Source organism: Littorina saxatilis, linkage group LG10, assembly GCF_037325665.1.
Source record: "Littorina saxatilis isolate snail1 linkage group LG10, US_GU_Lsax_2.0, whole genome shotgun sequence".
In the NCBI taxonomy this organism is placed as follows: Eukaryota; Metazoa; Mollusca; class Gastropoda; order Littorinimorpha; family Littorinidae; genus Littorina; species Littorina saxatilis.
In genome coordinates, this window is record NC_090254.1 from 47,936,824 (window position 1) to 47,963,084 (window position 26,261).

Below are 26,261 nucleotides of genomic sequence, written 5' to 3' on the forward strand. Positions count from 1 at the left end.
CCAGCGTGAATAAGAGAAATAGACAGAAAGGACGACAGCGTGAATAAGAGACATAGACAGAAAGGACGACAGCGTGAATAAGACAAATAGACAGAAAGGACGACAGCGTGAATAAGAGAAATAGACAGAAAGGACGACAGCGTGAATAAGAGAAATAGACAGAAAGGACGACAGCGTGAATAAGAGAAATAGACAGAAAGGACGACAGCGTGAATAAGAGAAATAGACAGACAGGACGACAGCGTGAATAAGAGAAATAGACAGACAGGACGACAGCGTGAATAAGAGAAATAGACAGACAGGACGACAGGGTGAATAAGAGACATAGACAGAAAGGACGACAGCGTTAATAAAAGAAATAGACAGAAAGGACGACAGCGTTAATAAGAGACATAGACAGAAAGGACGACAGCGTGAATAAGAGACATAGACAGACAGGACGACAGCGTGAATAAGAGAAATAGACAGACAGGACGACAGGGTGAATAAGAGAAATAGACGGAAAGGACGACAGGGTGAATAAGAGAAATAGACAGACAGGACGACAGGGTGAATAAGAGAAATAGACAGAAAGGACGACAGGGTGAATAAGAGAAATAGTCAGAAAGGACGACAGCGTCAATAAGAGAAATAGACAGACAGGACGACAGGGTGAATAAGAGAAATAGACGGAAAGGACGACAGGGTGAATAAGAGAAATAGACAGACAGGACGACAGGGTGAATAAGAGAAATAGACAGAAAGGACGACAGGGTGAATAAGAGAAATAGACAGAAAGGACGACAGCGTTAATAAAAGAAATAGACAGAAAGGACGACAGCGTCAATAAGAGAAATAGACAGAAAGGACGACAGCGTGAATAAGAGACATAGACAGAAAGGACGACAGCGTCAATAAGAGAAATAGACAGAAAGGACGACAGCGTGAATAAGAGAAATAGACAGAAAGGACGACAGCGTGAATAAGAGAAATAGACAGAAAGGACGACAGCGTGAATAAGAGAAATAGACAGAAAGGACGACAGCGTGAATAAGAAAAATAGACAGAAAGGACGACAGCGTGAATAAGAGAAATAGACAGAAAGGACGACAGCGTGAATAAGAGAAATAGACAGAAAGGACGACAGGGTGAATAAGAGAAATAGACAGAAAGGACGACAGCGTGAATAAGAAAGATAGACAGAAAGGACGACATCGTGAATAAGAGAAATAGACAGAAAGGACGACAGGGTGAATAGGAGAAATAGACAGGAAGGACGACAGCGTGAATAAGAAAAATAGACAGAAAGGACGACAGCGTGAATAAGAAAAATAGACAGAAAGGACGACAGCGTGAATAAGAGAAATAGACAGAAAGGACGACAGCGTGAATAAGAGAAATAGACAGAAAGGACGACAGCGTGAATAAGAGACATAGACAGAAAGGACGACAGCGTGAATAAGAGAAATAGACAGAAAGGACGACAGCGTGAATAAGAGAAATAGACAGAAAGGACGACAGCGTGAATAAGAAAAATAGACAGAAAGGATGACAGCGTGAATAAGAGAGATAGACAGAAAGGACGACAACGTCAATAAGCGCATCATAAATGTATGTTATGCAAGTCAACGTGTGTGTATTGACGTGGTGGTTTTCATGTGTGTGTATTGACGTGGTGGTTTTCATGTGTGGGTATTGACGTGGTGGTTTTCATGTGTGTGTATTGACGTGGTGGTTTTCATGTGTGTGTATTGATGTGGTGGTCTTCATGTGTGTGTCGTGGTGGTTTTCATGTGTGTGTATTGGCGTGGTGGTTTTCATGTGTGTGTATTGACGTGGTGGTTTTCATGTGTGTGTATTGACGTGGTGGTTTTCATGTGTGTGTATTGACGTGGTGGTTTTCATGTGTGTGTATTGACGTGGTGGTTTTCATGTGTGTGTATTGACGTGGTGGTTTTCATGTGTGTGTATTGACGTAGTGGTTTTCATTTGTGAACTAAATTAGAATAGAAATCTTGTCATTTCGGGAAGGTTTCTCTTGCGCTGTCTGTTCAACAACTTTAAGACATGGTGAAAGATTTTGTTGGAAACCAAGACTGTGTAGAGTGTCCGTTGCGAAAGAAGCTCTGGTTTGCTTTGTGTTTATGCAACCTGATAGTCTGTACAGTGGACAGACAGACAGACAGACAGACAGACAGACAGACAAGTATGACACACACCAACAAATAGAAGACTCGCAGACGATGGTTAGCCACAAAGAACACAGCGAACACACACTCAGTCTTTTGTTTTATTTGTCTCATACTTATACTCATACTTTCTGTATGTCCAGTATAAGCCAGGACCATTGGGTTGTTTTAATCGGAATATCTTTCTTTGTGAAAAATTAAAGCACCATCAACTAACATTTCTGTTTTTTATTCTGGGATTTGGAATGTTGGCAGTCTGACTATTTTCGGACTTGTATTGTAGTGCACGGTGGTCAGTGCATGTTGATGGATTACATTAATAAAACAGTTGTCATTTTTACGGAACATCATTATATCTTATGAGATATCACCACCCCCCCCCCTCCCTCGTAAACAAAAGGTGGGGGGGGGCAACTTTGTGGTGAAGAAGTGTGGGGGGGGGAGGAGATGTTCTTGTAAGTTATTTCTTCTTCTTCTTCTTCGTCGTTCGCTCAGACAGCAACTCCGGAGGCCCTGATGAAGGCTGCTGTACACCGGAGGCTCTCCATGGGTCCATAGAGTTTGTCCCTCATCGGTGTGTCAGCAGGCCAGGTCTCTGCTCGCAAGTTTTGGTGTGTTGGACAGTCCTGCAGGAAGTGTTGCACTGTCATTGGAGATGTGCCACAGGGGCACGATGCAGAATCACCAATGTGGAATTTGGTATACAGGTGATGTTTGAGTCTGCAATGGCCTGTTCTCAGTCTCACAATTACCACTTGGTCATCTCTGGGTAGGAGGTAGTAGGCATCCTTTTTGTTGTAGTCTGGGTGTTGGTGGAGCCATCTTCTCTTCTGCTTCTCTTTGACTATAGTCTTGGCCTCTTCATAGGTGACTTCTTGTTCATCCTGTGGGAGCTGTCCACCTTCTTTTGCCAGTCGGTCAGCTTCCTCATTGCCCTGTATGTTGCAGTGTGATGGAATCCACTGGATGACTGTTTGCTCAGTGGATTGCTGTAAGTTGGTCAGTGCAGAGGCAAGGGTGTTCAGTTCCTTGTTCCTTGTTCCGTGGGTTCTGGACTGCTTGCAGGACTGATAAGGCATCAGAGAAGATAACCACTCTGGAGCGGGTTGTTTCCCTGTTCTCGTGTAACATTCGGGCTGCTGTTTGTAGTGCATCAGCCTCAGCCTTGTAGTTCGTAGAGAACTTTCCAGTTGGAATAGCCTGCTGTAGTTGTCTTTCATCCTTCAGTTTGATGACAATTCCGCCACCTCCATTTCTGGTTGCATCTTCTGCTGATCCATCTGTGTATGTATGGGTCCAATGTTCTTTGGGATAGACGTGATCTATGTGGTCCAGGGTCAGTGCTTTCCTCTCCGCTTCTGTTTGGATGCCCTTTTTGAGAATGCCAGGAATGCTCTCTCTGACTTCGGGGAATTGCTCTCTCTTCCAAGCTGGTACAGTCGAGTGCGTTGGTATTATCCTGTTGCCCTGCTGCATGAGTTCTGGATCCTGTCGTTCAAGTCTCCTCACGTTGTGGATAAAACTGCTGCGCTTCAGTCTGCATTTGGTGGGCTCCGACATTCTCTTGTGCATTGGGTGGTTCTGTATCCTCTTGAACTTGGCAGCTAGTGTAAGGACTTTGGTGTCTCGTCTGCTTTCAAGGCTCTCTAGGCCAGTCAATGGGTCCATAGCCTGGATTGGAGTCGACTTGAGTGCACCTGTGATGATTCTAGATGCTTGGTTCTGCATTCGGGCAAGTTTGTCGAAGTTGGATTTTGCTGCTGTACTCTAGGACAGGTCTTACTCGTCCAAGGTACAGCTTCTTCTGGATGTTGTGATCCGCTCCCCAGGATGTCCCAGAAAGTTTCTTCATTAGTGCTGTTCGCAGTCTGGCTCTGGCTGCGCACTTCTCTGTTTGGTGTTTCCATGTCATCCTGGGATCAAAGGTAACTCCAAGGTATGTGGGTGTATTGTCTTGTGGTAGGTTGTGGCCATTCACCTGGAGGTGTGCAGTCTGTTTCTTGGCGGCGAGACTGAAGATGGTGTAGTTTGTTTTCCTCGTTGTAAAGCTCGTTTGATGTGCAAAGTCACCCGTCATGCTTGTCCTCACTTAACCCCCCCCCCCTCCCCCTCCCCGCCCTTTTCTAGCTGATTCTATTTGACAGAAGTACTGATTTCGGTTTGTTCTGGTCAGTTTACGTGACAAGAAGTATTCCTGAGAAAAGAGGACAAAAAAAGAAGTTTGGACAATAATGTTCTATTGACACCAGACGTTATACTTCTCCTACCAACACCCCCCCCCCCCTTCCCCACCCCACTGGTATCCGTTCTCGCTGTTCCTCTTTAACAGCATGGGTTAAGTTAGACTCGTTCGGTTCAATTTACACGGCAAGAAGTATTAACGAAAAAAGAGGACACACAAAACAGTGGTGACAATAATGTTTTTATTGACACCAGAAGTTCCTTACCCGGTCTACTCATTGCCACAGTGTGTGTCGTTCCGCATAGACTGTCGGGAAAGAGGTTTTGGTTGTTATCGTGTGTAGACCTGTCTCGGTAACGTAGCGTTCTTTTGTCACCCGTGTTTTAGATCGTGACTACACCCTTCTCTCCGCCCACCCACCTCTATTCCACCTATATTCTTCCACCCCTATCGCTGTACTGTAAGTACAGGAGTGGACATTATTATATCTCTCATCGGATTGTGGTGCGGTATTCCACCAAGCTGTTAGAAGAAACAGAGGACACTACGTGGCTTGCTGTGTGAATTCACCAGGTTTATTTGAGCGGGTTTTTTTAAATATCGAAATACGAGCCAATGCGAGCGTTTCATTATTTGAGAACAAGTCGCGTAAGGCGAAAATACAATATTTAGTCAAGTAGCTGTCGAACTCACAGAATGAAACTGAACGCAATGCCATTTTACTCGTAGCATCGTCAGGCCACCGCTCATGGCAAAGGCAGTGAAATTGACAAGAAGAGCGGGGTAGTAGTTGCGCTAAGAAGGATAGCACGCTTTTCTGTACCTCTCTTTGTTTTAACTTTCTGGGCGTGTTTTTAATCCAAACATATCATATCTATATGTTTTTGGAATCAGGAACCGACAAGGAATAAGATGAAAGTGTTTTTAAATTGATTTCGACAATTTAATTTTGATAATAATTTTTATATATTTAATTTTCAGAGCTTGTTTTTAATCCGAATATAACATATTTATATGTTTTTGGAATCAGCAAATGATGGAGAATAAGATAAACGTAAATTTGGATCGTTTTATAAATTCTTTTTTTTTTTTACAATTTTCAGATTTGTAATGACCAAAGTCATTAATTAATTTTTAAGCCACCAAGCTGAAATGCAATACCGAAGTCCGGGCTTCGTCGAAGATTACTTGACCAAAATTTCAACCAATTTGGTTGAAAAATGAGGGCGTGACAGTGCCGCCTCAACTTTCACGAAAAGCCGGATATGACGTCATCAAAGACATTTATCAAAAAAATGAAAAAACATGTTCGGGGATTTCATACCCAGGAACTCTCATGTCAAATTTCATAAAGATCGGTCCAGTAGTTTAGTCTGAATCGCTCTACACACACACACACACACACACACGCACGCACACACGCACGCACATACACCACGACCCTCGTTTCGATTCCCCCTCGATGTTAAAATATTTAGTCAAAACTTGACTAAATATAAAAAGCAACGATTGTAAACGTGGTATCACACAGCAAGCCACGTAGTAATCTGTTGAGAGAAATTCAAGTGTTACCCCCTCACGGGCCATCAGGGGCATGTTCCCGGGTTTTAACCGGACTTTAGATGAGATACACAAGTGCATCAAGTGTGTGCGTGTTAAGGTGGTATATCTGCACTTATGGCAGAATAACCGAGGTCTTTTACGTGCCACTGTGGTGACACGGGGGTGGGAAATGGATACCGTCTCTGGGTCTGCACATAAAGTTGACCCGTGTCCGTCCCCGTGTAAAAGGAAAAGTTGTCCGCTGGGAAAAAGAGTCCTACTGCTGCTGTCTCACTTCGGCTACGCCGTCGTGAGACATCTACAGTCTCGTGTGCAAGAAAACTCTCTGTCACACGACTAACTCGTAATAGCGGGTATTATCACATGGCCGTTCTCTGTCACGTATGCAGGATAAATCTGGCATCACTGTTGCTTCGTTTGTTGTCTAAGACTTACCAAGGGAAGGACAGTTGAATCAGCACCCTGACTTTCACAGAACACATTGGCAGGATAAACAGAACGCGTGAATATCTCCAGAGAATCGTGCATGTCAAGACAGCAGACCGGAAGGTATATCCTAAATTGGCACCGCTAGTTTTCACGAAGACAGATAAACTCATAAGCCTGACGCAGACTTTAACTTGAATAAAGCTAACTTTAAACCGAGCGCCTGGAACGCAAACAATAAAACAACACATACAACAACAACAACAACAACAACAACAACAACAACAACAACAACAACAACAACAACAACAAACCGACACTGTTTTGGGCAGAAAGCTGTACGTGTTTCCCAGTGAGTAGAGGCTTAAATCCAGCATCATGGGAGGACACCAAAGCCGTCATCCGACTCAGGCAGGCCCCGGATATAGCAGCAGCGACTGTCGGCAGATCGTGACGTCACTCTACCCTGACGCTCTCACCCGTACCTACTGTGTGCCACCAATCCAGTTCAACAGGGTGCCCTACGTCAGGGATATCGTACCCGGTACCGGTCACCCTGCGCTTGCGATACACCCGCCATCTGGTGCCACCCCTGTCCACTTCGTTCTGACACCCAGCCAGCCGCCACTCGCGGCGTGCCCGCCATCACAGTACAGCCTGTGGACCCAGGAGTCACAGCCACACGCCGTACCTGGTCGTGTGCAGGAGAGCGACCTCCGGGATGACTTTGCCCAGAACCATGTGATGGCCAACCTGCAAGAACTCGGCAACAGTCGTCACGAGGCCATGTTCATCTTGTCTCAGCTCAGTTTCGGCAACTACCTCAACCAGCATGCCTACGCCGCTGCCGCTGCACAGCTCCCACGACCATCAGACCTTGACACGCAGCAAACAAAGTATTCTGATGGCGAGGCCGACTTTGTGTTGATCCACCGCCAGCACGGCATTCTGATCGGGGAGCTCAAGACTGTGGGCAGGTGGCAGCAGGATGTGAACAACCCTCAACCTCCGGCCGATGCTGACGTGGCCAAGAGGGTGAAGAAGGCGGTCAAGCAGCTGGACAGGTCGGAGAGAGTGGTGAGGCACCTTGTGAGTGACGTGGCACCTGGCATGACTGTGAGGAAAACTCTCTTACTGCCTTACCAAAGCTCTGCGCAACTCAAGCGGGTCTTGGATAACAATCCAAAGTTGAAAAAGGTATTCTATGAGAGAGAGAAAGAAAGAGAGAGAGAGAGAGAGACAGACAGACAGACAGACAGACAGACAGACAGACAGACAGACAGACAGACAGACAGACAGACAGAGGGGCAGTGTGAGTAAAAGACAGATACAGACAGACTTAACCTCCACCGAATCACGCGTTGGACTACACAGTCCGGATGATGTGGGTCGTGTACGACCCATACTGTCCAAAGAAGGATTCAACATAAAAAGTATGGGTCGTACACGACCCACGCCATCCGAATAAGGATAAACAACGTAAAATTCCTTTCGTAATTCCATATGGGTCGTCCACGACCTACATCATATCATCCGGACTGTGTAGTTCAAATTACGTCATCGTTTATGTGTTTGTTTACAAAGATATTCTTTTAAAAGTTGGGCAATAGGAAGTTGGTATGGTGATTGGAGATTACATGAAGTCAATTAAAAACTCCAAAGAGTTTCAGAGATAAAGACGATTTTGTGAGGCTCTGGGTCGTCCACGACCCACGAAGCACGGTTTAATAATTATGCGACAGTGTGTGTGTGTGTGTGTTCTACATGTATCATAATGACTGCGAGATCATATACGTTGATCTCATTTCATTTCTCCAATACACGTCTAGCAATCAGAGGGTGCTCTAATATATCTCATTGACAATTGTGACCCTCCACGACGGTATGAGTCGCATGTCACCTTTGCATGATTTTCATATTTTTACATTTTCCTAAAGAGTGTTTTATGCTCTATCCAGTGGTGAAAACCGTTTTACAAAAGAGCGAAAACTGTTTGAGTTATAAGCCTGTGACTAAGGTGACCCTCACACTGTTACCAGACACTCCCCGGACTTATATTAAGCCCAGAGCAGAACCGCACGAGGTGACATGCGACTCATTTCGTGGTGGATGGTCACAATTTCCCTGTTGCAGGCGGCGTGTCGGAGCCTGGGTGCAGCCAATACTGTGGAGGCCGTACAGCTGTGCTGTTGCTCTGACCAACTGTCCCAGCCTGCATCGTACTGGGAGGTGACACCCGCCGTGTTATCACAGCTGAGCACCTGGTGGCAACACAGGATGGCCTGTACTGTGGACACTCTGCTCACTGATGACAAGTATCTGGACATCGTGGCCAGGTGGGAAAATCTGATCATTGTGTTTATTTTGCGTCAATGTTTGGACAGAATTTTTTCAATTGTTTTCGTTTTTATCTGTACTCAACAACTCTTTCTTGCAGCTGACCCTGTCTGGGAGGAGTGAACAGTTCTTCGAAGCAAAATATATCAAAAATACATGTTACCTTTCCGCATAAACTATACATCTTATAATTATATAACCATCCGTACAGGGTTTTGCTTGATATCAAGAGCATTCAGTCGAGAGTGAGATAACATTATAAAGAGGGATAGAGTGCTAGGGTGGGATAGAAAGCGAGCCCGCGGGCGTGAGAGAGAGAGAGAGAGAGAGAGAGAGAGAGAGAGAGAGAGAGAGAGAGAGAGAGAGAGAGAGAGAGAGAGAGAGAGAGAGAGAGAGAGAGAGAAATTTCACTTTCATCATCACACAAACAAACAAACGAACGAACGAACACTCTTCTCAACAACATACACCTTTGCTGTGAGTCCGGTTTTAAAAACACAATTTTCTCGGGAAACTTAAAAATAATTCTCCGCTTTGTTAAATTTCATTTTTATATTGTGACTTGTATCACAACCACATAACCTAAAGTACAGCAGACACAACAATAAAATCACGTCTATCTTTTAGGTTTGTGGGACCGGCCACCACGGTGTCTGTCCCCTGCTACAACGGTGTCCGTGTGGAGGTGCGGACTGCAGGACAGGCGGTGGCGGAACTGGGGCGGAGGCTGGCACTTCTGGTTCTGACCCTGCATCAACTAGACCTGTTGAACAGAGACCCGCGACTGGTTTTCTTGACGGGACCCCCTGGCACTGGTTAGTAACATCATCATCATCATCATCATCATCATCATCATCATCATCATCATCATCATCATCATCATCATCATCATCATCATCATCATCATAATCGTCGTCGTCGTCGTCACTAGTATGTTCAGTTGTCATTATCAACGTCTTTGCCATCCTCATCATCATCATCATTCTCATCATCATCATCATCATCATCATCATCATCATCATCATCATCATCATCATCATTATCATCATCATCACATTTGTGTTGTTGTCGCCATTGTATTTTTTGCCATGTTTTTTAACTGGGGAAAAAACAACTAATCTAATTACTATAGGGAGGCGAATTGTCAAAATCAAAACAGCGACCACAGGCGGGAAGAACATTACTTTTCTCTGAACATTTAAAAGGCTAAATGAATAATTTGAAATGGAAAAATCACTTGCATGGCTTTCTTCAGTTGTTATTCTTTTCAATAGATGCTTAATTTGTATGTGTACGTCTTGTCACTGTGTCATGTGTGAAACAAGTCCCGAACTTGTACTAAAACGCGATCTCTCCCTTAGGAATTAGAAGCAGGAAAAATCTGAGGTGAAATACATTAATGACATAATATTAATCCTTTGTTATGAGGTACTCGGAAGAGTGATTCCAACAGTATGTTATTATCTTGGGAAGGGTCGATTCTATACACAGTGTTTTATTTGTGATATAGATGTTTTTTTAAATTGTTCTTTCCTCTCAGTTATATCAAAAGGAAAATATACCAGTATTACATCTTTTGTAATCAGTATATGCATTAGTTTGACTGCTCAAATCGATTGAAATGAAGCAATTGTTCAACGTCTGTGGCGCCGAAGGCTGAATGGAGTAAGTTCTGAAAGCTCGCAAGGACAATCTATCAGACGCAGTTAAAATGAGATGTTGGTTTTCCATAAGATCAACAACCCTTTGTTATGATTTATTATTCCATATGGCGAATTTGAACACAGTGTTTTCATTTTGACATTGATGTTTTAAAAAAAACACTGTTTCCTCTCTGTAATCTCAAAAAGCTAACCTACCCGCAGAACATTTTTTTCTCATCTTTGACCGGGCAAATAGTTCGAAGTGAAGCGATCATCCAACGTTAACCCTGTTGAAACTGAATGGAATCTCAATTCAGAGTGAACAGTTATTTGACGTAGCGGCTCGAAACAAAGTTATTGAGATCATTCATCAACCTTTTGTTATCCGAAAGAGCGACTGACGAAAGATATTGATACGTCGTGGATAGGGTTGATTCTGAACACAGTGTTTCCTTTTGAATGCAGGCGTTTTGGGATATCGCTTTTTGACTCACCTGAGTAATGGGTGAGTCTTAGTTTTCATCAGAATGGACAGCCGGTCGGCCGTCCGTCCGTCCGTGGAAAACAAACTTAACGTTGAGGTTATCTCGGTTGTTTTTGAAGCTATAGAGCTTGACCTAAGTTTATTTGACCCTCGTCAAGTTTTGGGGTCCCAGGGGGTCATGTTCAATGCATAATAACTGAAAATTGACGTTATCTCAGGTGTTTTTGAAGCCAGAGCTTTGAAACTTTGAACACCTCAAGGGTTTGATAATCTGCCAACATGACCCTATAGTTTGTTTGACCCCCCGTTTTGGGATAACAGCGAGGTCATGTTGGTAAACATTTACGTTGAGATTTTCTCAGTTACTTTGGGAGCAAAAGCCTCCACACTTCACAGTTGTGGTAGTTATGTGCTCGGTGCTTCCTCCGCCTTTCGTTGTTTTTCAGCCTTGTTTCTTCGGACGGTTTTGTGGTTGATGGTACTCTTATTTCTTGTTTGACAATGGTTTCGTTCAGCGTCTCTCTGTACGTCTGTTGTTGACAATTGTTTCGTTCAGCGTCTCTCTGTACGTCTGTTGTTGACAATTGTTTCTTTCAGCGTCTCTCTGTACGTCTGTTGTTGACAATTGTTTCTTTCAGCGTCTCTCTGTACGTCTGTTGTTGACAATGGTTTCTTTCAGCGTCTCTCTGTACGTCTGTTGTTGACAATGGTTTCTTTCAGCGTCTCTCTGTACGTCTGTTGTTGACAATTGTTTCTTTCAGCGTCTCTCTGTACGTCTGTTGTTGACAATGGTTTCGTTCAGCGTCTCTCTGTACGTCTGTTGTTGACAATGGTTTCTTTCAGCGTCTCTCTGTACGTCTGTTGTTGACAATGGTTTCGTTCAGCGTCTCTCTGTACGTCTGTTGTTGACAATGGTTTCTTTCAGCGTCTCTCTGTACGTCTGTTGTTGACAATGGTTTCTTTCAGCGTCTCTCTGTACGTCTGTTGTTGACAATGGTTTCTTTCAGCGTCTCTCTGTACGTCTGTTGTTGACAATGGCTTCGTTCAGCGTCTCTCTGTACGTCTGTTGTTGACAATGGTTTCTTTCAGCGTCTCTCTGTACGTCTGTTGTTGACAATGGTTTCGTTCAGCGTCTCTCTGTACGTCTGTTGTTGACAATGGTTTCGTTCAGCGTCTCTCTGTACGTCTGTTGTTGACAATGGTTTCTTTCAGCCTCTCCCTGTACGTCTGTTGTCGAATTCGCTGAAATGCACGGTTATGCCGAATTGCTTCTTCAGGTCTTCCAGAATTGTACTTTTTAATTATTTTCCTTTCCGTCTCTCTGTGACGTAGGTAAATCTCAGTGCTCTCTGTGACGGAGGTAAATCTCAGTGCTCTCTGTGACGTAGGTAAATCTCAGTGCTCTTTGTGACGTAGGTAAATCTCAGTGTTCTCTGTGACGTAGGTAAATCTCAGTGTTCTCTGTGACGTAGGTAAATCTCAGTGCTCTCTGTGACGTAGGTAAATCTCAGTGCTCTCTGTGACGTAAGTAAATCTCAGTGCTCTTTGTGACGTAGGTAAATATCAGTGCTCTCTGTGACGTAGGTAATCTCAGTGCTCTCTCTGACGTAGGTAAATCTCAGTGTTCTCTGTGACGTAGGTAAATCTCAGTGCTCTCTTTTAGTCTGTCCCTGTATGTTTGTTAGTACTGTTTCTGACGTTCCGTCTTCTTCTTCAATAAAAGAGCTGCCTCCGACTCAGATGGGTCAAAGATAGGTCTGGAATACCTGCAACGGTTGCTCCGACGAGGCTCCATCATTTCTCTTGAAAAAAACGACAGACAGACATCAGACCAACCAACTTGTTAGAAATATCCCCCTGTCTATCTCAGAGATGACATTTTGGCCGGGACTATATAAAGAATAGTAAGATGATAATAAAAAAAACAATCAAAATAAAAAGAACTTGTTCCGTTTGCTTCCAATTCTAACCAAGACGATGTGAAGAATTAAATCGTAAGACACAATTTCCAGATCCTCCCCTGCCTACCTGTACTGCATTGTCACAAAGTTGTGTCACACCCACCCATCTGTACTGCATTGTCACAAAGTTGTGTCACACCCACCCATCTGTACTGCATTGTCACAAAGACTAGTTGTGTCACCACCCCCCCCCCCCCACACCTGTTCTGCATTGTCACAAAGGTGTGGCACCCCCCCCCCAACCTGTACTACATTGTTACAGAGTTGTGTCACCCCCCCCCCCCCCCCGCCGGTACTGCATTGTTACAGAGTTGTGTCACCCCCCCCCCCCACCCCCCGCATGTACTGCATTGTTACAGAGTTGTGTCACCCCCCCCCCCCCCCGCACCTGTACTACATTGCCAAAAAGTTGTGTCACCCCCCCCCCCCCCACCCCTACCCGTACGCGAATTTTTTTTCACACGTCAGTTACGGGCTTTCAATCCCGAAGGCTATTTCCGAGTAGCTACGAACGTAAACAGAAGTTCCGATGTGTTCGGATGCTTATCGATTTGAGTTGTCGTTCGTCTCTCGCTGACCCAGTACACGGTTGCGCTGGAATGAGTGCAATCCGAGCTACGAACTTTGCCGATTGCAATCTAGAAATGATCGTCACTGCTGCAGGGTCAATGTGTGAATTAATAGGATAGAGCGAAAAGAATTGCACTCAGCACTTCGGTGTCCGAACCTCCCCCCGTGTACACTACATTGGGTGTGCACGTTAAAGATCCCACGATTGACAAAAGGGTCTTTCCTGGCAAAATTGCTTGGGCACAGTTAATAATTGTCTACCTATACCCGTGTGACTTGGAATAATAGGCCGTGAAAGGTAAATATGCGCCGAAATGGCTGCAATCTACTGGCCCTATAAAATTTAATCTCACACGGCATCACTGCAGAGCGCCTAGAACTGTACCCACGGAATATGCGCGATATAAGACTCATTGATTGATTGATTGAGCACTCGCTCAATCCATGCTGAGGCTCATAAACTCCCAGCCTGCAGAACATCATACAGACAGCAGTCTTTCTTTCCTCGCACCATTGGCGAATGGAACGCCCTCCCACCACAGGTTCATCAGCCTCGGTGGAAGCCTTCAAAACCCAGATCTAGACACCATGCACTGCAGCAGAAGACCTCTTGTACACCAGAGTTCCCATTTAATTGCCAGAAACACATTCACAGATACTTCAATATGTTGTTACTGGACTCCGAGTGCCTTTTTAGTTTATAGCACTGATGATCTAACGAGTAACGTGATCATGTTCAGTTAGATCTAAGTTGTAACAGTGTACAGTCAGAATCACCAGCATCAGCGTGTGCCAGTATGCATGCGGTTTGAGGCTCCCATACGCGTGCATGCTTTTTAAATAGAGGGTGTATTTTAGTTTTACGACAAGAAAAAGAAGGTCTTTCCTTCAAAACATCCAAAATATCCGTATTAGATGTTGTCGTTGAACATGTGTTACACACAGCAAACATTTTGAAATCTCCGAAGCTGCTTGCAAAGATGACGCAGAGATCTGTACAGTATATCTGGATGACGCAAGGATAATGTTCGACTCGGCTCTTTGACTTGGTAAACATCGGAACTTCCGATTACGTTCGCAGTTACTCGGAATCATGCAGCCTTCAGGATTGAAATCCCGCTACTGACGTGTGAAATATTTTTCGCTCGTACTGCATTGTCACAGAGTTGTGTCACACCCACCCACCTGTACTGCATGGTTACAAAGTTGTGTCACACCCACCCACCTGTACTGCATTGTCACAGAGTTGTGTCACACCCGCCCACCTGTATTGCATTGTCACAAGGTTATGTCACACCCACCCACCTGTACTGCATTGTCACAAGGTTATGTCACACCCACCCACCTGTTCTGCATTGCCACAAGGTTATGTCACACCCACCCACCAGTACTGCATTGTCACAAGGTTATGTCACACCCACCCACCCGTACTGCATTGTCACGATGTTATGTCACACCCACCCACCTGTGCTGCATTGTCACAGAGTTGTGTCACACATGCCCTCCTGTATTGCATTGAAACAAAGCTGTGTCACACCCGCCCACCTGGACTGCATTGTCACAAAGTTGTGTCACACCCGCCCACCTGTACTGCATTGTCACAAAGTTGTGTCACCCCCCCCCCCCCTTCACCCGTACTGCATTGTCACAAAATTCTGTCACACTCACCCACCTGTACTGCATTGTCACAAAGTTGTGTCACACCCACCCACCTGCACTGCATTGTCACACAGTTGTGTCACACCCGCCTACCTGTTCTGCATTGTCACAAAGTTGTGTCAAAACCTGCCCCCCCCCCCCCCCACCTGTACTGCATTGTTACAAAGTTGTGTCACACCCACCCGCCTGTACTGCATTGTTACAGAGTTGTGTCACACCCCCCCCCCCCCCCCCCCGCACCCAGCTGTACTGCATTGTCACAAAGTTGTGTCACACCCGCCTACCTGTTCTGCATTGTCACAAAGTTGTGTCAAAACCTGCCCCCCCCCCCCCCCCACCTGTACTGCATTGTTACAAAGTTGTGTCACACCCACCCGCAAATTGCCACTGGCTTTTCTGTCAAAGTACTCTTTCTGCTTCTTCTGGCCAGCAATCAAATCTTTGTGATTCTTCTTGTTCTGCTGTTTTCCTGGTTTCAACAGTTCTGCTATTGTTGGGAGTGTTGTTTTCAGTTTTCTGCCTAGAAACAATTCTGCAGGTGATTTTTCTGTGTCTAATGGTGTGTTTCTGTAGTCTAGGAGTGATCTGTAAGGATCTTTGGATTTTTTCATCAGATTCTTCACTGTTTGGATCATTTTTTTCTGCTTGACCGTTACCTTGAGGGTGGTAAGGGCTTGTGGTGGTATGTTTGATTTCATATTCTTTCATGAACTCTGCGAATTCAGCACTTGCAAACTGTGGTCCGTTGTCTGTGATCAACTCATCTACTATTCCAAATCTTGCAAACTGACTTTTCATGTGCCCAATGACTGTTTTGGTGTTGAGACTGTTCAGTGTGATGACTTCTGGCCATTTGGAGTAGTAATATACTATTATCAAATAGTGTGTCTTGTTCAGCTCGAACAAATCTGCTGCGATCTTTGCCCATGGTCTATCTGGAATGTCCATTGGTATCATTGGTTCTTTGGGGTTAGCTCTGGAGTTTTCTGCGCAAACTCTACATGCTGTGACCATGTGAAATGTCTTCAATCTGTGACGACATACCTATCCAGAATACCAATTCTCTGGCCATGCTCTTGCATTTCACTATGCCTAAATGTGATGAATGAATTCTTTGCAGCTGATCTACTTGAAGCTTCTTGGGAATGACTAATCTGAGCCCTCTGAAAATCAGACCGTCTGTGTATGTAAGCTCATCTCGGAATGACCAATAAGCTCTAACTGATTCTGGAATATCTCTTCTGTTCTCTGGGAAACCCTTCAAGATGACTTTTTTTAGTTCTGTCAGTTCTACGTCATTTGCTGTTTCTCTCTGAAATTCTGCGTATTTCTCATCTGAGATGGGCAAGTGTGACCTTGGGTTGATAGCATTGATTTCTTTCTCTGGAATCAACTGTTCTTTTGTTTCTGGGAGGTACGATCTGCTGAGCGTATCTGCGACGTACATTTCTTTCCCGGGTTTGTACTTCACCTTGAGGTCATACTTCTGTAGCTGCAACATGAATCTCTGCAGACGAACAGGTGCTTTGTGTAGTGGTTTTGTAAAGATGGACTGCAATGGTTTGTGATCAGTCTCTACTTCTACCGTTCTACCATACACGTATGTGTGAAATTTCTCACATCCGTACACTACTGCAAGTGTTTCCTTCTCTATCTGCGCATAGTTCTGTTGTGTCTTTGTCAGTGCCCTTGACCCGTACGCGATCGGCTGACCTTCCTGCATGAGGCAACAACCTAATCCTGTGGATGACGCATCAACTGATAGTGTCAGAGGTTTTGCTGGGTCATAGTACCTCAGTACTGGTGCTTCCGTCACTAGCTTCTTCAGCTTCTTGAAACTCTCTTCCTCTGTCTTTGTCCACTTCCACACTGCATCTTTCTCTGTCAGTTTTCTGAGTGGTTTGCTCAAATCTGCCAAGTTGGGTAAGAACTTTCCCAAGTACTGAATTAACCCTAGGAACGTCATCAGTTCTTTCTTGTTTTGAGGACTGCTCATCTTCTGAACTGCTCTTATCTTCTCTGGATCTGCTTTCAGACCTTCACCTGACAGTATGTGCCCTACATACGAGATTTCTGACTTGTGAAACTCGCACTTTGAGTCGTTGAACGTGAGACCGTACGACTTTGCTTTCTCCATGACTTTCTTCAGTCGTTTGTCATGCTCTTTCGTGTTGGATCCCGACACAACAATATCATCCATGACAGCTTCTGCGCCTTCTATGTCTTCTACCATCTGAGACATGACTCTCTGAAATATTTCACTAGCTGAAACTATTCCAAAAGGTAACCTCAGAAATCTATATCTCCCCCATGGTGTGCTGAATGTACACAGCTTGGAACTCTCTTCGTCCAACTTGAGCTGCCAATAACTAGATGTTGCATCTAGTTTCGAGAAAACCTTTGCTCCGGGCATGTTCTGAACAACTTCTTCTATCGTCTTCATTGGATAGTGTTCTCTCTTGATAGCTTTGTTCAGATCTCGTGGATCTATGCAGATTTTTGTTTTCTTTGGCGTTTCTACCACTACCATACTGTTCACCCAGTCAGTATAGTAGGTTCTTCTTGTCTTGTGATAACACCTTCTTTTTCCATACGTTTCAGTTCACCTTTGACTTTCTTGTGTAGCGCAACTGGTATCTTTCTGGGTGGGTGTACTACTGGCTGTACATCTGGGTCAACTTTGAGATGAACCTCTCCTGGGAGACAACCTAAACCTTCAAAAGAATCTGGGTATTCTCCTTTAACATCTAGCTGAGGGTGATCTCCTTTAACCTCTTGCGTCATGCTTGACTGCACTGTGTCTACTCTCTGGATCAGTCCTAATCTCTGACAAGCTTCCAGACCAAGTATCGCTGTACTATCCATCTCTGTGACATAGAATTTCACTTCATGCTCTTCTTTCTTGAACTTGCATGTCAGTTTCGTCGAACCTAGTGTCTTGATGTTATGGCCTGAATATGACGTAAGCCTGACCTTTGACTTCTCCAGTTTCTTTCCTTTGAAAGATTTGAACGTTTTCTCAGAAATGACATTGCATTTTGCTCCAGTATCTAACTGAAAATTGACTGTTTTCTCTTCTACTTCCAGTTTCTGAAACCATCCGGAATCCACTGTATTCATTTCTGCAGTGCCGATTGTACCTAACGAGTACGCTTGCACTTCATCCTCTGTGTCGCTACTGTCACTATCGTCTAGTGTGTGTACTTTGTTTCTTCTCTTTGAGCTGTGTGTTTGCTCTGTTCTGGCCCTACACATGCTCGCAAAGTGGTTTGGTTTCATGCATTTTCTGCATTCTTTTCCTATCGCAGGACATTGCGCATCTTGTGTGTGCTTCATGCCACACCTACCGCATTTCTTCTTTGCCGTAGCTCTGTTTTCGCTAGGTGCATGTGTACCTTTGTTCTTGTCGCAGCTGCGTGACGTCTTTTGTGCATTCGTTCTCTCTCTATGCCTAACTGCATGAACGGCTGCTTCAGCTGACAAATTCATTTCTTTCAGCTGTTTCACTGACATTTCATCCACTCTGGCTATCTCAATAGCTTTCTCTAGAGTCAGATCTTTCCCAATATCAATGAGTTTCTCACGCACTTTGTCTGATTTTGTTCCGAACACTATTCTGTCTCTCACTACCTCATCTTCTTTGTCTCCGTACTCGCACTCTTTCACAAGCAACTTCAGTTCTGTTACAAACTGTTCACACGTTTCATCTGGTGCCTGTACCTTGCTGTGAAATTTGTACCTTGCAAAGATTGGGTTTGATTTGGGCTGAACGTAGGCTTTGAAACCATCGTAGTAAGTCTGCAACTTGCTCTGTTCATCACTCAATGTCCAGGTTGAGAAGATTTTCCTACCCTTCTCTCCGACCCATAACATTAGATAGGAACATTTTTCTTCTTCTGTCTTGGCTTTCAGTGGTCCCTTGAACATGAAAGACACGTGATCTTTGAAAGAATTCCATTCCCCCACTAGATCTCTTGCTTCCCAATTGAATCTTGGATAGCTACCAGTTCCCTCCATAGTCTTAAATTATGCTTGAGTGACTTATCTTTCAGTCCAAACGTTCTTGACAAGCTCCACTTCTGGTCACCATGTTGTATTATATTTGTGGGTTTTACGAACAGAGATGCGGAGACATAGTGTTGGTTCGGCCATGCTTTATTATCAAGAACCATAACTCTTGTCCTATTCATACGGAGTGCTGTTCCTTGGACCTTAGCTAATAGACTCGCTCTAATGGAGCTATCTCTAAATGGAACATGATATGCTTGCCTAACAATATACATGACAACTGGGTGAGACATGAAGCCTGTGCTGCGACTTCTGTCTTGTGTGTGGCGCACGTTATATGTCAAAGCAGCACCGCCCTGATTTGGCCCTTCGTGGTCGGCTTGGCGTTAAGCAAACAAACAAACAAAACCCATCTGTACTGCATTGTCACAAAGTTGTGTCACCCCCCCCCCCCCCCCCCCATTTGCCTGTACTGCATTGTCACACAGTTGTGTCACACACCCCCCCCCCCCCACCTGTAATGCATTGTTACAGAGTTGTGTCACCCCCCCCACACACACACACCCCCACACACACACCTGTACTGCATTGTTACAGAGTTGTGTCACACACACACCCCTTCACCTGTATTGCATTGTCGCAAAGTTGTGTCACCCCCCACCCCCACCTGTACTGCATTGTTACAGAGTTGTGTCACATACCCCCCCCCCCCCCCCCTCCCCTCTCCACCTGTACTGCATTGTCACAAGGTTGTGCGCCCCCCCCCCCCCCCCATCTGTACTGGAATATCACAAAATTCTGTCACACCCACCCACCTGTACTGCATTGTCACAAAGCTGTGTCACACCCGCCCACCCGTACTGCATTGTCACAAAGTTGTGTCACACCCGCCCACCTGTACTACATTGTCACACAGTTGTGTCACACCCGCCCACCCGTACTGCATTGTCACAAAGTTGTGTCACACCCGCCCACCTGTACTACATTGTCACAAATTGGTGTCACACCCACCTACCTGTACTGCATTGTCACAAAGTTGTGTCACCCCCCCCCCCACGTGTACTGCATTGACACAAAGTTGTGTCGAACCCGCCCACCTGTTCTGCATTGTCACAAAGTTGTGTCACACCCGCCCACCTGTCCTGCATTGTCACAAGGTTGTGTCACACCCGCCCACCAGTTCTGCATTGCCACAAAGTTGTGTCACACCCGCCCACCTGCTCTGCATTGTCACAAAGTTGTGTCACACCCGCCCACCTGTCCTGCATTGTCACAAAGTTGTGTCACACCCGCCCACCTGTTCTGCATTGTCACAAAGTTGTGTCACACCCACCTACCTGGTCTGCATTGTCACAAAGTTGTGTCACACCCGCCAACCTGTACTGCATTGTCACAAAGTTGTGTCACACCCGCCTACCTGTACTGCATTGTCACAAAGTTGTGTCACACCCGCCTACCTGTACTGCATTGTCACAACGTTTGGTCACACCCGCCTACCTGTACTGCATTGTCACAACGTTTGGTCACACCCGCCTGCCTGTACTGCATTGTCACAACGTTTGGTCACACCCGCCTGCCTGTACTGCATTGTCACAACGTTTGGTCACACCCGCCTACCTGTACTGCATTGTCACAACGTTTGGTCACACCCGCCTACCTGTACTGCATTGTCACAACGTTTGGTCACACCCGCCTGCCTGTACTGCATTGTCACAACGTTTGGTCACACCCGCCTACCTGTACTGCATTGTCACAACGTTTGGTCACACCCGCCTGGCTGTACTGCATTGTCACAACGTTTCGTCACACCCGCCTGGCTGTACTGCATTGTCACAACGTTTGGTCACACCCGCCTGCCTGTACTGCATTGTCACAACGTTTGGTCACACCCGCCTACCTGTACTGCATTGTCACAACGTTTGGTCACACCCGCCTGGCTGTACTGCATTGTCACAACGTTTCGTCACACCCGCCTGGCTGTACTGCATTGTCACAACGTTTGGTCACATCCGCCTACCTGTACTGCATTGTCACAACGTTTGGTCACACCCGCCTGCCTGTACTGCATTGTCACAACGTTTGGTCACACCCGCCTGGCTGTACTGCATTGTCACAACGTTTGGTCACATCCGCCAACCTGTACTGCATTGTCACAACGTTTGGTCACACCCGCCTGCCTGTACTGCATTGTCACAACGTTTGGTCACACCCGCCTGGCTGTACTGCATTGTCACAACGTTTCGTCACACCCGCCTACCTGTACTGCATTGTCACAACGTTTGGTCACACCCGCCTGGCTGTACTGCATTGTCACAACGTTTGGTCACACCCGCCTGGCTGTACTGCATTGTCACAACGTTTGGTCACACCCACCCACCTGTACTGCATTGTCACAACGTTTGGTCACACCCGCCTGCCTGTACTGCATTGTCACAACGTTTGGTCACACCCACCCACCTGTACTGCATTGTCACAACGTTTGGTCACACCCACCCACCTGTACTGCATTGTCACAAAGTTTGGTCACACCCACCCACCTGTACTGCATTGTCACAACGTTTGGTCACACCCACCCACCTGTACTGCATTGTCACAACGTTTGGTCACACCCACCCACCTGTACTGCATTGTCACAACGTTTGGTCACACCCGCCTACCTGTACTGCATTGTCACAACGTTTGGTCACACCCGCCTGCCTGTACTGCATTGTCACAACGTTTGGTCACACCCGCCTACCTGTACTGCATTGTCACAACGTTTGGTCACACCCGCCTACCTGTACTGCATTGTCACAACGTTTGGTCACACCCGCCTACCTGTACTGCATTGTCACAACGTTTGGTCACACCCGCCTACCTGTACTGCATTGTCACAACGTTTGGTCACACCCGCCTGCCTGTACTGCATTGTCACAACGTTTGGTCACACCCGCCTACCTGTACTGCATTGTCACAACGTTTGGTCACACCCGCCTACCTGTACTGCATTGTCACAACGTTTGGTCACACCCGCCTGTCTGTACTGCATTGTCACAACGTTTGGTCACACCCGCCTACCTGTACTGCATTGTCACAACGTTTGGTCACACCCACCCACCTGTACTGCATTGTCACAACGTTTGGTCACACCCACCCACCTGTACTGCATTGTCACAACGTTTGGTCACACCCACCCACCTGTACTGCATTGTCACAACGTTTGGTCACACCCACCCACCTGTACTACATTGTCACAACGTTTGGTCACACCCACCCACCTGTACTGCATTGTCACAACGTTTGGTCACACCCACCCACCTGTACTGCATTGTCACAACGTTTGGTCACACCCACCCACCTGTACTACATTGTCACAACGTTTGGTCACACCCACCCACCTGTACTGCATTGTCACAACGTTTGGTCACACCCGCCTGCCTGTACTGCATTGTCACAACGTTTGGTCACACCCGCCTGTCTGTAATGCATTGTCACAACGTTTGGTCACACCCGCCTGGCTGTACTGCATTGTCACAACGTTTGGTCACACCCGCCTGCCTGTACTGCATTGTCACAACGTTTGGTCACACCCGCCTACCTGTACTGCATTGTCACAACGTTTGGTCACACCCGCCTGTCTGTACTGCATTGTCACAACGTTTGGTCACACCCGCCTACCTGTACTGCATTGTCACAACGTTTGGTCACACCCGCCTACCTGTACTGCATTGTCACAACGTTTGGTCACACCCGCCTACCTGTACTGCATTGTCACAACGTTTGGTCACACCCGCCTACCTGTACTGCATTGTCACAACGTTTGGTCACACCCGCCTACCTGTACTGCATTGTCACAACGTTTGGTCACACCCGCCTACCTGTACTGCATTGTCACAACGTTTGGTCACACCCGCCTACCTGTACTGCATGGTCACAACGTTTGGTCACACCCGCCTGTCTGTACTGCATTGTCACAACGTTTGGTCACACCCGCCTGCCTGTACTGCATTGTCACAACGTTTGGTCACACCCGCCTACCTGTACTGCATTGTCACAAAGTTTGGTCACACCCGCCTACCTGTACTGCATTGTCACAACGTTTGGTCACACCCGCCTGCCTGTACTGCATTGTCACAACGTTTGGTCACACCCGCCTACCTGTACTGCATTGTCACAACGTTTGGTCACACCCGCCTACCTGTACTGCATTGTCACAACGTTTGGTCACACCCGCCTACCTGTACTGCATTGTCACAACGTTTGGTCACACCCGCCTACCTGTACTGCATTGTCACAACGTTTGGTCACACCCGCCTGTCTGTACTGCATTGTCACAACGTTTGGTCACACCCGCCTACCTGTACTGCATTGTCACAACGTTTGGTCACACCCACCTACCTGTACTGCATTGTCACAACGTTTGGTCACACCCGCCTACCTGTACTGCATTGTCACAACGTTTGGTCACACCCGCCTGGCTGTACTGCATTGTCACAACGTTTGGTCACACCCGCCTACCTGTACTGCATTGTCACAACGTTTGGTCACACCCGCCTGGCTGTACTGCATTGTCACAACGTTTGGTCACACCCGCCTGGCTGTACTGCATTGTCACAACGTTTGGTCACACCCACCCACCTGTACTGCATTGTCACAACGTTTGGTCACACCCGCCTGCCTGTACTGCATTGTCACAACGTTTGGTCACACCCACCCACCTGTACTGCATTGTCACAACGTTTGGTCACACCCACCCACCTGTACTGCATTGTCACAAAGTTTGGTCACACCCACCCACCTGTACTGCATTGTCACAACGTTTGGTCACACCCACCCACCTGTACTGCATTGTCACAACGTTTGGTCACACCCACCCACCTGTACTGCATTGTCACAACGTTTGGTCACACCCGCCTACCTGTACTGCATTGTCACAACGTTTGGTCACACCCGCCTGCCTGTACTGCATTGTCACAACGTTTGGTCACACCCGCCTACCTGTACTGCATTGTCACAACGTTTGGTCACACCCGCCTACCTGTACTGCATTGTCACAACGTTTGGTCACACCCGCCTACCTGTACTGCATTGTCACAACGTTTGGTCACACCCGCCTACCTGTACTGCATTGTCACAACGTTTGGTCACACCCGCCTGCCTGTACTGCATTGTCACAACGTTTGGTCACACCCGCCTACCTGTACTGCATTGTCACAACGTTTGGTCACACCCGCCTACCTGTACTGCATTGTCACAACGTTTGGTCACACCCGCCTGTCTGTACTGCATTGTCACAACGTTTGGTCACACCCGCCTACCTGTACTGCATTGTCACAACGTTTGGTCACACCCACCCACCTGTACTGCATTGTCACAACGTTTGGTCACACCCACCCACCTGTACTGCATTGTCACAACGTTTGGTCACACCCACCCACCTGTACTGCATTGTCACAACGTTTGGTCACACCCACCCACCTGTACTACATTGTCACAACGTTTGGTCACACCCACCCACCTGTACTGCATTGTCACAACGTTTGGTCACACCCACCCACCTGTACTGCATTGTCACAACGTTTGGTCACACCCACCCACCTGTACTACATTGTCACAACGTTTGGTCACACCCACCCACCTGTACTGCATTGTCACAACGTTTGGTCACACCCGCCTGCCTGTACTGCATTGTCACAACGTTTGGTCACACCCGCCTGTCTGTAATGCATTGTCACAACGTTTGGTCACACCCGCCTGGCTGTACTGCATTGTCACAACGTTTGGTCACACCCGCCTGCCTGTACTGCATTGTCACAACGTTTGGTCACACCCGCCTACCTGTACTGCATTGTCACAACGTTTGGTCACACCCGCCTGTCTGTACTGCATTGTCACAACGTTTGGTCACACCCGCCTACCTGTACTGCATTGTCACAACGTTTGGTCACACCCGCCTACCTGTACTGCATTGTCACAACGTTTGGTCACACCCGCCTACCTGTACTGCATTGTCACAACGTTTGGTCACACCCGCCTACCTGTACTGCATTGTCACAACGTTTGGTCACACCCGCCTACCTGTACTGCATTGTCACAACGTTTGGTCACACCCGCCTACCTGTACTGCATTGTCACAACGTTTGGTCACACCCGCCTACCTGTACTGCATGGTCACGTTTGGTCACACCCGCCTGTCTGTACTGCATTGTCACAACGTTTGGTCACACCCGCCTGCCTGTACTGCATTGTCACAACGTTTGGTCACACCCGCCTACCTGTACTGCATTGTCACAAAGTTTGGTCACACCCGCCTACCTGTACTGCATTGTCACAACGTTTGGTCACACCCGCCTGCCTGTACTGCATTGTCACAACGTTTGGTCACACCCGCCTACCTGTACTGCATTGTCACAACGTTTGGTCACACCCGCCTACCTGTACTGCATTGTCACAACGTTTGGTCACACCCGCCTACCTGTACTGCATTGTCACAACGTTTGGTCACACCCGCCTACCTGTACTGCATTGTCACAACGTTTGGTCACACCCGCCTGTCTGTACTGCATTGTCACAACGTTTGGTCACACCCGCCTACCTGTACTGCATTGTCACAACGTTTGGTCACACCCACCTACCTGTACTGCATTGTCACAACGTTTGGTCACACCCGCCTACCTGTACTGCATTGTCACAACGTTTGGTCACACCCGCCTGGCTGTACTGCATTGTCACAACGTTTGGTCACACCCGCCTACCTGTACTGCATTGTCACAACGTTTGGTCACACCCGCCTGGCTGTACTGCATTGTCACAACGTTTGGTCACACCCGCCTGGCTGTACTGCATTGTCACAACGTTTGGTCACACCCACCCACCTGTACTGCATTGTCACAACGTTTGGTCACACCCGCCTGGCTGTACTGCATTGTCACAACGTTTGGTCACACCCACCCACCTGTACTGCATTGTCACAACGTTTGGTCACACCCGCCTGCCTGTACTGCATTGTCACAACGTTTGGTCACACCCGCCTGCCTGTACTGCATTGTCACAACGTTTGGTCACACCCACCCACCTGTACTGCATTGTCACAACGTTTGGTCACACCCGCCTGCCTGTACTGCATTGTCACAACGTTTGGTCACACCCACCTACCTGTACTGCATTGTCACAACGTTTGGTCACACCCGCCTGCCTGTACTGCATTGTCACAACGTTTGGTCACACCCGCCTACCTGTACTGCATTGTCACAACGTTTGGTCACACCCGCCTACCTGTAC

At 46.8% G+C, this 26,261-nt stretch overlaps 2 protein-coding genes across 2 annotated transcripts in view; one reads left to right on the top strand and one right to left on the bottom strand.

Moving 5' to 3' along the window:
• Window positions 1–2,659: 2,659 nt before the first annotated feature.
• On the bottom strand, window positions 2,660–3,896 carry LOC138977901 (uncharacterized). The gene is made up of 2 exons (XM_070350507.1): window positions 3,261–3,896; window positions 2,660–3,157 (listed from the first exon to the last, which is right to left on the bottom strand). The coding sequence occupies exons 1-2, from the start codon at window positions 3,894–3,896 to the stop codon at window positions 2,660–2,662; spliced, it is 1,134 nt and encodes a 377-aa protein (XP_070206608.1).
• Window positions 3,897–5,667: 1,771 nt separating this feature from the next.
• Window positions 5,668–26,261, top strand: part of LOC138978974 (uncharacterized) — an 82,748-nt gene continuing 62,154 nt past the window's right edge. Inside the window, exons 1-3 of the mRNA XM_070351793.1 lie at window positions 5,668–7,536; window positions 8,473–8,675; window positions 9,304–9,491. Coding sequence (XP_070207894.1) covers window positions 6,718–7,536; window positions 8,473–8,675; window positions 9,304–9,491 — 1,210 coding nt within the window. The 5' untranslated portion in view covers window positions 5,668–6,717. The remainder of the gene's footprint in view (window positions 7,537–8,472; window positions 8,676–9,303; window positions 9,492–26,261) is intronic.